This window comes from Nicotiana sylvestris, chromosome 7 (genome assembly GCF_000393655.2).
Source record: "Nicotiana sylvestris chromosome 7, ASM39365v2, whole genome shotgun sequence".
In the NCBI taxonomy this organism is placed as follows: Eukaryota; Viridiplantae; Streptophyta; class Magnoliopsida; order Solanales; family Solanaceae; genus Nicotiana; species Nicotiana sylvestris.
Window position 1 is genome coordinate 14,527,133 of NC_091063.1, and position 14,126 is coordinate 14,541,258.

At 36.5% G+C, this 14,126-nt stretch overlaps 1 protein-coding gene and 1 pseudogene across 1 annotated transcript; one reads left to right on the top strand and one right to left on the bottom strand.

The window, feature by feature from the left end:
* The first annotated feature begins 3,785 nt into the window (after positions 1–3,785).
* LOC104215496 (2-alkenal reductase (NADP(+)-dependent)-like) lies at positions 3,786–7,560 on the top strand. The gene is made up of 6 exons (XM_009765309.2): positions 3,786–4,114; positions 5,248–5,428; positions 5,503–5,669; positions 6,337–6,419; positions 6,553–6,679; positions 7,099–7,560. The coding sequence occupies exons 1-6, from the start codon at positions 3,863–3,865 to the stop codon at positions 7,351–7,353; spliced, it is 1,065 nt and encodes a 354-aa protein (XP_009763611.1). The 5' UTR covers positions 3,786–3,862; the 3' UTR covers positions 7,354–7,560.
* An 867-nt stretch (positions 7,561–8,427) lies between these two features.
* Positions 8,428–12,933, bottom strand: LOC138872767 (3,9-dihydroxypterocarpan 6A-monooxygenase-like; annotated as a pseudogene).
* Positions 12,934–14,126: the final 1,193 nt, after the last annotated feature.

Sequence of the window (14,126 nt, forward strand, 5' to 3'; positions counted from 1 at the left end):
ACCTGGGTGTATTATTCTAGACCTACCCGAGCGGACAACTCGAGCCGGGGGGGCAGCGTACCGGTAACCAAAAGATCATCCGGCTTTGTAACTTGTCCGAACCTCGTTCTAGTTGGGATATGACACTAACAGAAAGAAGTCACGCCAGCGTGCACTCCTCAGAAGAGAGAAGAGAGGGGTTTCGTAGAAGTTTATATACAGTTCAAATAATATCAAAGCGGTAAAAAGCAACATTTAGCGCATTAGGCCCAAACATGTAATAAAATCAGATAATAAATATAGCCAAATATAACAATTATTCTAAGCTCGAATTCTTGAACCCTGAACCAGAGATTCTGGGTTCGATCCCCAGCAGATTCGCCAGAGCTATCACACCTCCTTTTTCCTACACCCTGAGAGGGTGTGTAAGAGTGTTTTTTCAATTAAAGTGACGATCGAGACGGGATTGTTTTATTTAAAATTTAGAGTCGCCACTTGGGATAATTTATGGTGTCCCAAGTCACCAGTTCAAATCCCGAATCAAGGAAAGGTTGACTCTGTTTTAAAGTCCGCGAACACAGAAATTCGGGTAATGAATTATGTTAACCCGAGAGAACGTGTTAGGCATTCCCGGGTTCCGTGGTTCTAGCACGGTCGCTCAACTGTTATAATTGGCCTATTATCTGATTTTAGTACATGTTTTAACCTATGGTACAATTTTAATTTTACAACCGCTTTTACTTAACTATTTTTTAAAAGAAAGATTCAACGTCATCTAAAACATGTCCTGAACCACATCACATAAATGCACCCGCGGTCAATGACACATTTTATCTAACATTGTTTGAGATTTGGATTTGGGTCACATAAATGCACAGCCGAATTGAGATTCACGTATCCTAACCATGCTACGGGAACCGTACCCATGACCACGATAATTTATTATTAAGCGCGCCTGAAGCAAGATACGCATTTGAATTATTTTCCTAATCTTTGAATTTGTTATAAGGCCAAATTTATGAACAAGATATTATTGGGGCCAAAGGCTAGCTAACATGATCTATTATTTGGCCTAAATTCCTTATAGTTCAAGACACACCTTATCGCCCATTCTTATTCCTTGTTAATAAAGAAACAACTTCAATTTTTCATCTACCAAATTAAAAGTATTTATTTGAGGACCAAGACTACATACATCACAATCGAAATCATATATAACTTATCAGATTCTTTGGCTTCCTAACTTATAACTGGTCGAATTTATCTACACCGTCAAATTGAACACTACAATTGTCTAAATTCCTACTAATTATTAAAAAAAATACAGAAATCAACAGGACAAACACATGCAATCATGATTATTCAGAAATCATATATTAAATAAATAAATAAATAACACAGCAAGCCAATAAAAAGAAAGGATACAAATTTGAATACTTACAGTTACTATAAAAAGTGACGCTATTTATCTTTCTAGTATGGCATCAATAGATTTTCCCAACAAAGAGATTGAATGAAGTATCCAGTAGCTAAGCCATCGTCGATTAACATCCAAGACGGAGAATGACGGACCACTTCGACTCCACTTTCACTAATTTGTCCACAAAATGAGAAAAATCGGCCTACTTTATTGCATCAAAGACCAATCTTTTGCCAGTGCCATGATTCAATTATAAGAGAATTTGGAGATAAGTGAAGGTGGGTAGTCGGTTCTTCACTTGGGGAATTCGACGGTAGAAGCATTTTAATTGAGTTCAAAGATCATCATCTCCATTGAGGTTGGCTGCCGTTTTTGTTGCTTTAGAGTTGTAGGAATTGAAAACTTAAGGGTAAAGTTTCTATAATTGAGTATTTTATATGGAAGTTGAAAGGGATGATGGCCATTGGATTAGAAGGAAATAGATGGCTAGGATTAAATCTTGCACTTAAATGGGCTAATGGGTTGGGAAGAATAGGCTAAGGGTAATTGGGTTGGGCCATATCTTTTTGTGTCTCAATTTTGGGCTAAGAAGATTCCAAAAATTATTATTTAAAACCATAGCTAAATTCCCTTAATATAAGATAACTATACTACATGATGCAAAAATAAATTCTAATTAATTAAACTAAACTATATTAAAACATGAAACTATTACATATTGTTTTGTATTTTTCAAGATTATATAAAGATAAAATAAGGTACTATTTTTGTATTTTTTTTTTACTCTATGAAAGGTACATAAAATAAAATATATTATTTTCTTGTAATAAAAAAAAATAAAAGAGTCAAAACTAGTTGAAATACCGATATTAGGCCTGAATTAAATATTTACATGCTAAAATATAAAAAATCTCGGGGAGGGTCAAAAATCACATGTCTACAATTTGCCTCGATCATCTTTTCCCTGACTTAATTCGTTTTGTCTGTTCGTCGAGCATCTGCATGATTGTAGGATTGGTCTCCGATTCTTTCTAGTTTGATTTCCTTGAAACCGATTCGGCCCTGTGAACAACTTCCTGGGATGGCTCGGGCTCGATCCTAGTCAGTGGAGTGGATGATTCTAGTTTTGGATCTGGGCTATTGCTGCCTGTTGAGCCTGCAACATTTCGAAGATCACCCGTAGGCTAATCCCGCCATCTTCGCCATCATAAGTGCTTTGAGCAGCTGATCGAACTTCCCCACGGATGCTGCCTTCAAGATCGACGACCAAGTTTGCCTTAATGGCTACATATGAGCTGATGCCAATTTGATCTGCAGCCAGAACTCCATCGAGGCCAACCGGGGGTATGTCTGGTGCCATGTTATCATTTTCTTCGTGGTAGCCGAAATCATTGTCAACATGCAGAGGTGCTGACTGAGAATTTGACATTTTGGTCCCGGAATCAAAGATACTCCAAAGAACAAGTATAAAATAGTATGTGTTATTAAAGTTTATATCAGGTAATCATTATTATCCTTGGCCCCACGGTGGGCGCTAAACTGTTTACCCTTAAAATTGGATAACAATTGAATTTATACACAGTTTTAAGGATACGTGATATAACTTGATACAAATTAAGAAGACAAATTAATATTAAAATTAACGATAATAAAATAAATGTAAACCACAAAATTGAGTAGTCTTAGCTTCTGAGTTTGATCACCTCGGGCCAAAAAATATCTCAACTAGTGTTAGAACTGAACAACAAGATGATAAGAACTAAAGATGGTTAGTATAATGCTTTCTTTTTGCGTGTTACAATGTGTCCTACAAATGATCAGAACCCTCCTTTATATAGTGGGAGTGTTCTACTTTTGGTACAATTATATACAAGGTAAAAAAAATCTCATGATTTGCTAATTAATCAGCATCTTCGTGATACGTGCCGAGATTTTCGCCGTGATCCTCGACCGATTGCGGATATTTCGGCTTTCCGTTATTTGGCTCGGTAAGTTTCTATCGATCTTGCTCGATCTCGATCTTGCTCAGTCTCTGGATCACGAGCTCGACGATCTAACTTTGTGCCTTGGTTCGATATAACCCGAGCTCGAGCTTTGACCTACCATATTTCAGCCTCGATTAATGAAATAATGGACAAACCCGATTTTGACCGTATACAGACCCCTCATAACAATATTTGAGTATTTGAAAGTATCATTCGCTAATTATAAGGAAAGAAGAACATTTTTAAAACGTGCACCGAACAAAAGCAAACTATTCAAGTTTTTGTCCACCACATAATATCACACCTCTAATTTAGACTAGGAAAACTACAACACGAGGTGTCAAGGATCACCACTATACGTCTAGGACACTTAAATATCCATCAAAATTCAATGTATTACGCCTTTTCCTCAGTGCCTATATCAACTTAAAATCTCTTCTTCACACAAATCACGCACGCACACTCTATAACACAGAGAATGGCTGCTAATAGTTCTGCGTCTACGGATGTGGAGAACAGAGAATGGTACGTTGCTAGTTATGCACCGACGGGTGTTCCCAATTCTGAGCATCTTAAGCTACGTACTGTGAGTTTATCACTAAGAGCTGATTCCATTCCAGATGGACACGTGACATTCCAAGTCCTCTATGTCTCCATTGATCCATATGTACGCACTCAATTGAGTGGTCTAGATGATGGCCTCTCTTTTCCTCAGATTCCACTTGGCCAGGTTTACTATCTTGACTTCTCCCCGTCTGATTTTATGTGAGGGTGTTAGGCTGATCATGAATTCAAAAAAAATGTTTATTATATATACCCTTTAGGGAGCCTTGGTGTAACTGGTAAAGTTTCTGCAATGTGACCAAGAAGTCATACCTTCTAGGTAAGGCTGTGTACGATCAGTGGCGGAGGCAGGATCTCCACGAAGGGGGTTCAAATTTTTTTTTTTTTGTATCTAGTGAGAATTGAACTCATGACCCTATGTAGGTTTTGAACCTCCTTGACCACTAAACTACACTTTTGGATTATGTTAAGGAGGTTCAACACTTAATATATAAATATAAAAAACAGATTTTGCCTTATATATACAGTGTATTTTTTCGGCGAAGGGGGTTCGGGTGAACCCCCTTGCGCCCCCCTAAATCTGTCCCTGTGTACGATAAACCCGGACCCCGCACATATCGGGAACTTAGTGCACCGGACTGTCCTTTTAATATATATACCCTTTAGCTCCGATCAAAAGTAAGTGTTATTTTAACCAAATTAATTTGTCAAAAATATGACGCTTTACTAAATATTAAAAGACCGCAATTTTGTTTTCAAATCTATTTCTTGCTTCAATAAATGATTTAAATTTTTTGAGGAGAGATAAATGGTAATTTGAAGAAATATAAAGGAAATATCAAAAGTACCTTCAGTCAATGAGGGTAACATGAGAAAATTAATTGACATTGACGGAGTATCAAAGATAACCTCAAAACTTATAGTCTTATATGTCATGATATTTCGGTGGGTATAAATGCAAATCATATAAAAAGAAGAGAGGGTGATTAACAAAGGTTGTGGTGGAGTGGTAAGTACTCCTTAATCATTAACCAGAGGTCTCGAGTTCGAGTCCTAGGTATAGAATCTGGATTTACTCGGGCCACAATACAGGTACCGGACACCAAGTGGGAAATCAAAAAAAAACTGAGAGGGTAACTAGTACACGCTTCAAAGGACAAGAGTAACTTAAATAACGAAAAAGAAATAGTATAAGTATTCTGTTTACAGTTAACAAACTTTAATTTCAGCCAAAGTTGTAGTAATAAAAATGTATAGCTCTAGTATGCAGATATTAATTAATAAAATGAAAAATTGCAGGTGATAACAGCGTTGGGAATGGGGAAGGTAATTCAATCTAAGGACGCCAAGTTTTCAGAAGGAGATATAGTACTTAGTCGTATTTGCCCTGTTTCAGAATTTGGTGTTATGCCCTCAAATTTGCTTCAGAAGATTACTCCTGCAATTGGGATTGCGTTGCCCAATTATCTTAGTTGCTTAGGTATATACCTAATACCTCTCCTACTCCAATCAAGATCACGTAATTATGTGTTTTTTTTCTTCACCGTGCTATAGGAATGCCTGGTATAACTGCGTGGGTGGGCATAGGAAAAATAGGAAATGCTAAAGCGGGATCGAATGTGTACATATCGGCTGCAGCGGGAGGAGTTGGAATTATAGCTGGACAACTGGCCAAAGTAAAAGGGTGTCGAGTTGTTGGAAGTGTTGGTTCGGATGATAAGGTATTATTTGTTTTACATCCCAAATTATTTACTATATGCCCTTAAAACTTACACTATATAATATGGGATTTTTTCTCTTCCAATTACAAAATTTAGGTTAAGATTTTACAACTCGCTAGAACGATTTCAGAAGTTTCTTTGTACAAGTTGTCTTGATATAACTTGGTTCTGTAATGAACTCAAATCGAATTAAGGAAATCAAATACAAAAATGGAAATAGTGTTTTTTGGAACAATTTTCTAATATATTGATAAAAAAACTAACTATTACAACGGAATGAGAAATGACTACTCCTAACTAGTCTCCATAGCTGCAGAACCTGAAGAGAATAAGAGAAAAAGAGATTTGTTAGGAAGAGGAAGAGGAAATACTTCTGTTGAACGATGCCTCCTTCTCTCTGATGCAGTTGGTTATAACAACCAACAACTGATGTGGCTAAATCGTGGCCCTTGGGGTTCATTAAAGCTTAAACTAATCCTAGTCGTCCATTTGAATTTCTATTATTCCTTCCTAATTTCTGTTATTGCTCTTCTTCATTTCGAATCCAGCTGCAGCATTTATGTTAGATCATAACAGGTTCCTTAAAGTTTTATAGTCTTTTATAGAGGAGATAAATTAATTTGACTTGTAATTGATTTGGATATTCGTTTTATTTATTTATGTGTAGGTGAAGCTATTGAAAGAAGAATGTGGTTACGATGATGCTTTTAATTACCGTGTAGAGACAGATTATGATGCTGCATTAACCAAGTAAATTTCTTTGCTTCTTCAAAAATTTTAGGTTTTTGGTAGTACTAATTACTAGCTAGTAAATCTTTTTATTTTCCTTGGACTACTTTTCTAGCGATTGACATGCTCACTATTATTGTATTACCTTTAACAGATATTTCCCAAATGGGATTGATGTTTATTTTGACAATGTTGGTGGTAAAATGCTTGAAGTTGTTCTTAATCATGTTAACCACGGAGCTCGTATTGCACTTTGTGGGATGATATCCGAGTATAACAAGGTATCCTTCAATGTTTTAATCCATGTATAATATGTGTATAATCATATATAATCTATATATACTAATTAGAAAAAGAAAGCAATAACCTAACTGGCTATTTGTGTAAAAATTTCTAACTTTTGTACAAACTTGGGGACTTTTTTCTTCCTTTCGCTATTAAAAACGTATAGCTCGGTACACAAAGTATCTCGTGTTCATGCAGCATCCAAGAAAGGGTTGCACCCTAAAAGTTGTGACATAGACAACCTACTCTAATGCAAGCATTAGCGATTGCTTTCACGGCTCGAATCCATGACCTATAGGTCACACGGAGACAACTCTATTGTTACTCCAAGTCTTCCCTTCTTCCTTTCAAGCTATTGAAAAATAAAAATAAAAACTCTAATCACCAATATTTTTATTTTATTTTTATTTTGCAGGTTTGGAAAGAAAGAGAAGGGGTTCGGAACCTATTGAACATAGTGGGTAAAGAAGTCATGATGAAAGGGTTTATGGTGAGTTCATATTATAACCACTATGAGGAATTCATAAAAGAGATGGGAGTTTACTTGAAAGAGGGAAAAATAAACTCCAAACACAAAATCTACAATGGTATTGAGAGCTTTTTGGAGAGTTTAGCATCTCTATTTTCTAGCTCCAATGTTGGAAAAGTAATTCTTCAACTAACTCCTTAAACTACATCTCCCTATGCCCTCCCTATTATCCTTGGAATAAATATGTGTCTATTTATGCTTGTTAGCTATGTTTGTTCTTATGAGGAAAATGTTACACTCCATCTGTAAGAGCAGGGGTGGATTTATAGCTTAGACTATGGGACATGTGAACTCATAATCTCTCTATCAAACTAGATATTTTTTAATATTTTTTTTATAATTGGTCTATTATTATCTACGGGCCCCATGCTTCAAAAATATTGAATAGTGCATTTAGTTGAATACTGAGTTATTTACCCAAAGAAACGTGGATCTATTCCTACTTTATACTTTCTTTTCTCCTTCTTTAGTAGTGCACTCATATTCTAGAAATCCTAGATCCTCATTTGTGTAAGAGGAGGTATAAGGATGTTTGTTTATGTTTATATATATATATATGTGTGTGTGTGTGTGTGTGTGTTAATTTGCATAGATTAAAAAAAAGATTGATGGTTGTGACATGTGTTGAATCTCTAAGTCTTCTCTTTAGAATGCTCTAAATGGTGCGTATAAAAGAAATAGCTTTAGACTAAAAAATATATACGAGAAAAAGTATGCTTTAATAAAGTGACTCGGGATGACCTTAAGATAGGACATTGAAACGAATGTATGAAGGTACGGCAATGCAACCCAGTCTGGGCTGAGGAGGATTGAGACTGTGAAAGATGCAACAAAAGTAAATGACTTTTACCAGTTTCTTGAGTGAGAGGCTGGATCCAAAACCCGAACTCTAGTTTTTTAATTTACCTTTTGTCTAAAATATCAATTTTGATACGGCAATTATTTTTGTTATGTTCCCTCAAAGATTCATACTTAAATCCAGATTCTTCACTCACTAGTTTCCAATGATATATAATATGAAGGCAAATAAACATGATATTGACTAAATCAGACTGTAACAACATCAGATAAGTTTAACAATTTGAACTAAAATTAAGACCTTTGGCTCCTTCCTAAAGTAGTCCAATGAGTTGGCAATTTCTAGTGGATTAACACACATAACAATAAAGTTGGAGCAACAGTAAAGTTTCTCCGTGTGGCCAATAGGTCACGGGTTCAAATCATGGAATTAGCCACTGATGCTTGTATCAGGATAGCTCTGTCTATATCACACTACTCGGGCTACAACCCTTTCTCGGGCCTTGTGCGAATGCGGAATACTTTGTGCACCGGGTTGTCCATTTTAAGACGCATAACAGGATAACAAACCAAAGGATAAACCATGGTAGCAGAAAATCCAGCTCCATATTAAGTGTTTCTCCACCTTTAATTTTCCAATCAAAACATTGGATCATTGCACAAGTGTCCTATGCAATATTGCTGCTGCAAGTCCAGCACCAGGGCATCCTCTCCTTCCTCCACCAAATGGCATATAACAGAAGTGCTGGCCTTCGTTAATGGCCTCCAATTCATCAGGCTCGATCGCAAGGTACTCGTTTAAGTTAAGATATCTCTTTGGTACAAAATCATCTACATCAGCCCATGCATTTGAGTCCTTATTAACCGCGTAAAAGCTGACTACAAGCCTAGAATCTTTAAGTATTTTGTAGCCATTGATCTCACAATCTTCCCTGCATTTTCGGAACACTAAGGGTAATGAAGGATGTAACCTTAGAGTTTCCTTGACAACAACTTGTAGATAAGGAAGATTTTGTATATCTGAATCCTCAACCAATCTATTTTTTACCCCAAGTATTCTGTCAATCTCTTGTTGCAGCTTCTTTATTGCTTTTGGATGGTTTAGCAGCTCCGCGAGCGCCCATTGCAAAGCAACACTTGTTATATTAGTTCCTCCAAGAACAGATCCTATTAAATAAGGCCAAAAAAGAAGGGGAAGTTACATATTTGGCCGATCGATCAAAAATATTTATATCTCCTAGCCAATATACATTTATTATACACTAAATATACATAATATATACATTTTCCAACTATTATTTTGGAAACTGCCTTTCAAACAGGACCTCGAGAGGCAAGCTATGGAAGTACCGCTAGGTAGGGAGCGAGCTCCTACTTCACTGTCTGATGAAAGGGGGGGGCTTATTTAAGATTCAATTCATAAGGCTAATTTTATGTTGTCGTGATGCTTTGGGCGGACGAGTATTTAAGTTAATTTCTATAAATAAATAAAAGAACCATCAACTGAACCTAGCATTTTTTAGATAGAGCATAGGTATATATATGTGAAAAGTCACTAAAATTTCAACAATTATTAAAATTTCAAACATAAAGGTTGAACGCGTCAAGTTTAAGTCTTGGATACATCTTTCTAAGGAGATGATTCTTACCAAGAAAAGATCCTTGATGCCATTTCTAGTGAGCTTCATCTTAGTATTTTTATCCTCTGCAATTTCCAGAAGAATATCCATCATATATTTCTTCTCTTTACTTCCAGCGCACCTTTCCTATTCGTGTTTCTTGATTATCCCATCCATAAACTTATCAAACCTAAGCAACAACGCTTTAACCTTTCTTCCAGCTCCAAGAAGACCATATTTCTTCAATTGGACCAAACACTTCACCTAAGCTCAACTGACCTGAAAGTAATGTTATTCCCTTAGCGATTTCTCTTATCTCCACGCTCTCATTGACATTAGTTGAGGTTCTTGTGCTTATGATTATTTGTCATAGCCATAATTTGATTTCCAACATCACAAACCTCCCCTTGTTCTGAACACTTAACGAAAAATTCCAATAATTTCATCATTTCCTCCTTCCTAACATCAGCAAATTTAGTAATCTGTTGAGGGGAGAGAATCTCTATCATGCAAATTTTCTTCATAAAAATCCAATACTTGCTAAAGTCCAAAGTGGAAAACAAGGTATCTTTGTAAATTTGGTACTCTGAAGAGCCAAATTCTTGCCTAGCAGCAAAATTGATATCATTGGTCTTAAAAATTTCTTTTGCTATGGCGTCGTTCGACACTATATATGATGATGATGCACCAGCACGGATCAATATGAATGGTCCATAGCGCAATGCTAATTTCTGAAACGACTGGTATAACACTGAACCAAGAAGATACATATGACCGATGATTGGTAGGGGTGACAATTTGAGCCTAAACCCATCCAATCCGCCTAACCAGCCAAGAGATTAATGGGTTGGGCTATAAATATTTTAGCTAATGGGTCATTTTGGGCTGAGCCCGAGTTAATCCATTAGTTTTTATAACTCATTCTGACCTATTAAGTAGCCCAAATATAACACATGAAACTCACTCAAAACAAATAGATCTCAACCCAACTTATCTAGAAATTTACTTAGTTGCCCAAATTTCACTTTTTTTTGGATTTTAAAATTTCTATCTTTTGTTTTTTTGCATCACCTTACCCCCACCCATACCCTCTCAAAAAAAATTTACTTTTTTTTCTTCATATTTTCAATTTTCTGCACCACCACTCCCCCCCCCCCCCCCCCCCCCCCGCAAACCCCCCTCAATTTTTTTTATAATTTTTTTTTGTATTTTCAATTTTTTGTTTTTGTTGTTTTTCTGCACCACCCATACCCTACCCCCTCCCGGCCACGCAAACCCCCTCAAAACTTTTTTTTTTGTATTTTCAATTTTTTTTTGTTTTTCTACACTACCCTACACCCTGCCCCTCCACGCAAACCCCCTCAAAAAAATTTTTACTTTTTTTTTGTATTTTGTAATTTAATTATTTCATCCTTCCTGATTTTTTATATTTCTTGATCAACCAATTGGATGAAGAAGAGTAGGGTTGGCAAACGGGCCGGTCGGATCAGATATAGGTGGGTCAGAAACGGATAATGTAAGAACGGATAAAATATCCGATCTGAGCCATATTTAATAATTGATAAAAAAATGGGTTAATTAACCATATTATTCATGACTTCTTAAATATGAATATTTTTTGGGAGAATTCCTAGTCTCCCAAACTTGAGGAGTCCCAACTTGAGTCTTTGCAAATGTAAAAGCTAAACCCGTTTGTTATTTATTTTTTAAGTGGATAATATGAATCTTATCTGATTTTTTAGTGAATAATGATGGATAACTGTGTTTTTTAATCCATCTTGTCAACCACTAAAGAGGAGCTAGAAATGGAAGTGATCATTTATGCACGTTGTTATTTTTAAATATGAGTAGGAAAAGTTAGTAAAGATTCTATGGAGGAAGCAGACCTAGAAACAAATAAAGGTACATGCCTTAGAATTGACGTTGCATTCCCACATAAGTTAAGGGGAGGTAAGACAGTCATCTTACTACTAAATCACTACCTTAATCTTCAAGATTTTTTCGATGATCTATATTACCCAGATAAAGTAGTAGATCAAAATCCTAAAGCAAGGGTGGAAGGATCATCTGACCCTAGCATGATCCTCTATCGGAACAAGCTGATAGAGAAGGTTGGACTAATCGAGGGAGGAAGTGAGGTTTTCAACCGAATCGGGCATCCTCCCATATCCTTTTTACATAACAATCTCAGCCGTCTAAGAAGACCAGCTATCTTTCTCTTTATACGCCATATTTTGAAAGGCAAAGAAAGCAATCGGCTATATGAATTCTCATTGCCAATCATCCTATCTTATGTAGAAAAAGACTTGTAACATTCAGCGGATACATCAAACTACCTGACATGTCTAATTCTAACCGTAACTTATTATAACTTAACCACAGTTGATTAAGAAGTACTTCGCGCATGATTCAAAGAAAGAAAGCTAAACTTAAATTTTCTTTTTTTTTTCTCCGGTACATATTGTATAGGTCAAAATTTGCCCTAAGAGAATTTAGCACAATGAGAAATTAAGAAAAACGATGTGACCGAGGTCAACTAGTAAACAGTGAAACTCGTAGTCGGAAAGTTAACAATAGTCGAGGTCGAGCACCAAGGACAGAGTACTAACGGCTAGTTTTTGTAATAAGATATCAAAGAGAATATTTCATTGAATATTCTCTGCACTTATACTATTATGGTTGACTAGGGATATGTCCCATATAAATAGAAAAGGAGATAAAGGGATAAGGCATGTAATATTCATTTGGATAAGAACACTTTTTTGAGAAGAAGACTTTCTCTCTAGAAAATATATAGATTCTATATTTTTACTAAGATTCCATCATCCATTGTCTCATACTTTTCCATCAAATCCGAGAATAGTTCCAATATCCTAAGATTTGTTTGTCATTTATCATTGTCAGAGAGAAAAATCATCCACATCATTCAATATTGGGTGAAATATTCTTCATTTACATAAATACCATTTATTGCAATTTATTGCTTGAAGCTCCTCTATTATTGCTTAAATCTTTCGGAATATTAAATGCACACTGCTTTTAATTCTTCACAAGTATTATCCCATGTTTTCATACCAACTAATTCTAAATCTAGAGATATTATTATTAACTAGGTTTACCCCTTTATTACACAAGATTTAATAGTTTAACCGAAGATTTACACTTTCGTTAAACAATTTGGCGCCGTATGTGGGGATTCCCTAGTTAAATTTTTTGTTTCTTCTAGGTCTATAACTATTACGGGTTGCTCATAAAAAACACACTGAACAAAGCTCCTTTTTCCTTGTACACACAGACCTGACATGATAGGTAAGAGAGAAGAAAGAATGAGGGCAGTGGCAGACCTCACCATCAATTTTTTAAACACCATAAATGAGGTTTCTAAAACAGAAGGCGAGGACATGACGCCTAATGCCTCTCCCAGGCAAGGTGGGTCGCCTTTCCCTCACAACAGTATTGCAACGTCCTATGGTAAAAGAGCTTCCACGTCCACAAAGGAAGAGACACGACCAGTAGTGAAAAAGCTCCTTGAGTCTTGGCTAGCTAACACGCTAACTAGCATCCTCAACAAGCTCACCCATGAGACAGTCCGAGAAAATGCAAGGACTTGCATTACACTGATAACGGTCGAGCAACATGGCCCTTTACCTCCGGTAACAGATATTACTCACACTATTAATAATGCAGGTGAAGACACCCTCACAACCATTTTGAAAAATATGGAGGAAATGGAAAACGAGAACAAAGTGCGTTGGGACCAAATGAGAGAGCACCAAGAAAGAGTCGACAAAATATTGGGTGCCTAGAAACTCTTTCCAAAAAGAGTTTGTCGAACAACGATACAATGATGAAGCCACCCTGCATGTCATACCAAAGACCTTTAAAATGCCGTCCTATTTGAAAACTATAGAGGAAATGGAAAACGAGAACAAAGTGCTTCGGGACCAAATGAGAGAGCACCAAGAAAGAGTCGACAAAATATTGGGTGCCTAGAAACTCTTTACAAAAAGAGGTTGTCGAACAACTATACAGTGATGAAGCCACCCTGTATGTCATACCAAAGACCTTTAAAATGTCGTCCTATATGAAAATATATGATGGTACGACCGATCCCGAAGATCATATGACTCACTATGTCACCACTGTAAAAGGCAATGACCTCGCCAAAGAACAAATATCCTCCATCTTGTTGAAAAAGTTCGGAGAGACCCTTACTGGAGGAGCATTAACTTGGTATTCACAGCTGCAGACGCGTTCCAATGAAACATTCGAAGAGATGTCCGACAAGTTTGTAACGGCAATTGCTAGGGCCAAAAAAGCGGAGGCAAGAGTGAACGATATATTTGCCATCAAATAATTGCCCGGAGAGGAATTGAGGGACTTCCGCGCTCAATTCAACCGAGTAAGGATGGCCTTACCAAATGTATCGGAAGGAATGGCCGTAGTAGCTTTCGAAAACGGGCTGAGCAGGAATGGCTCAAGGGCAACCTGAAAGTT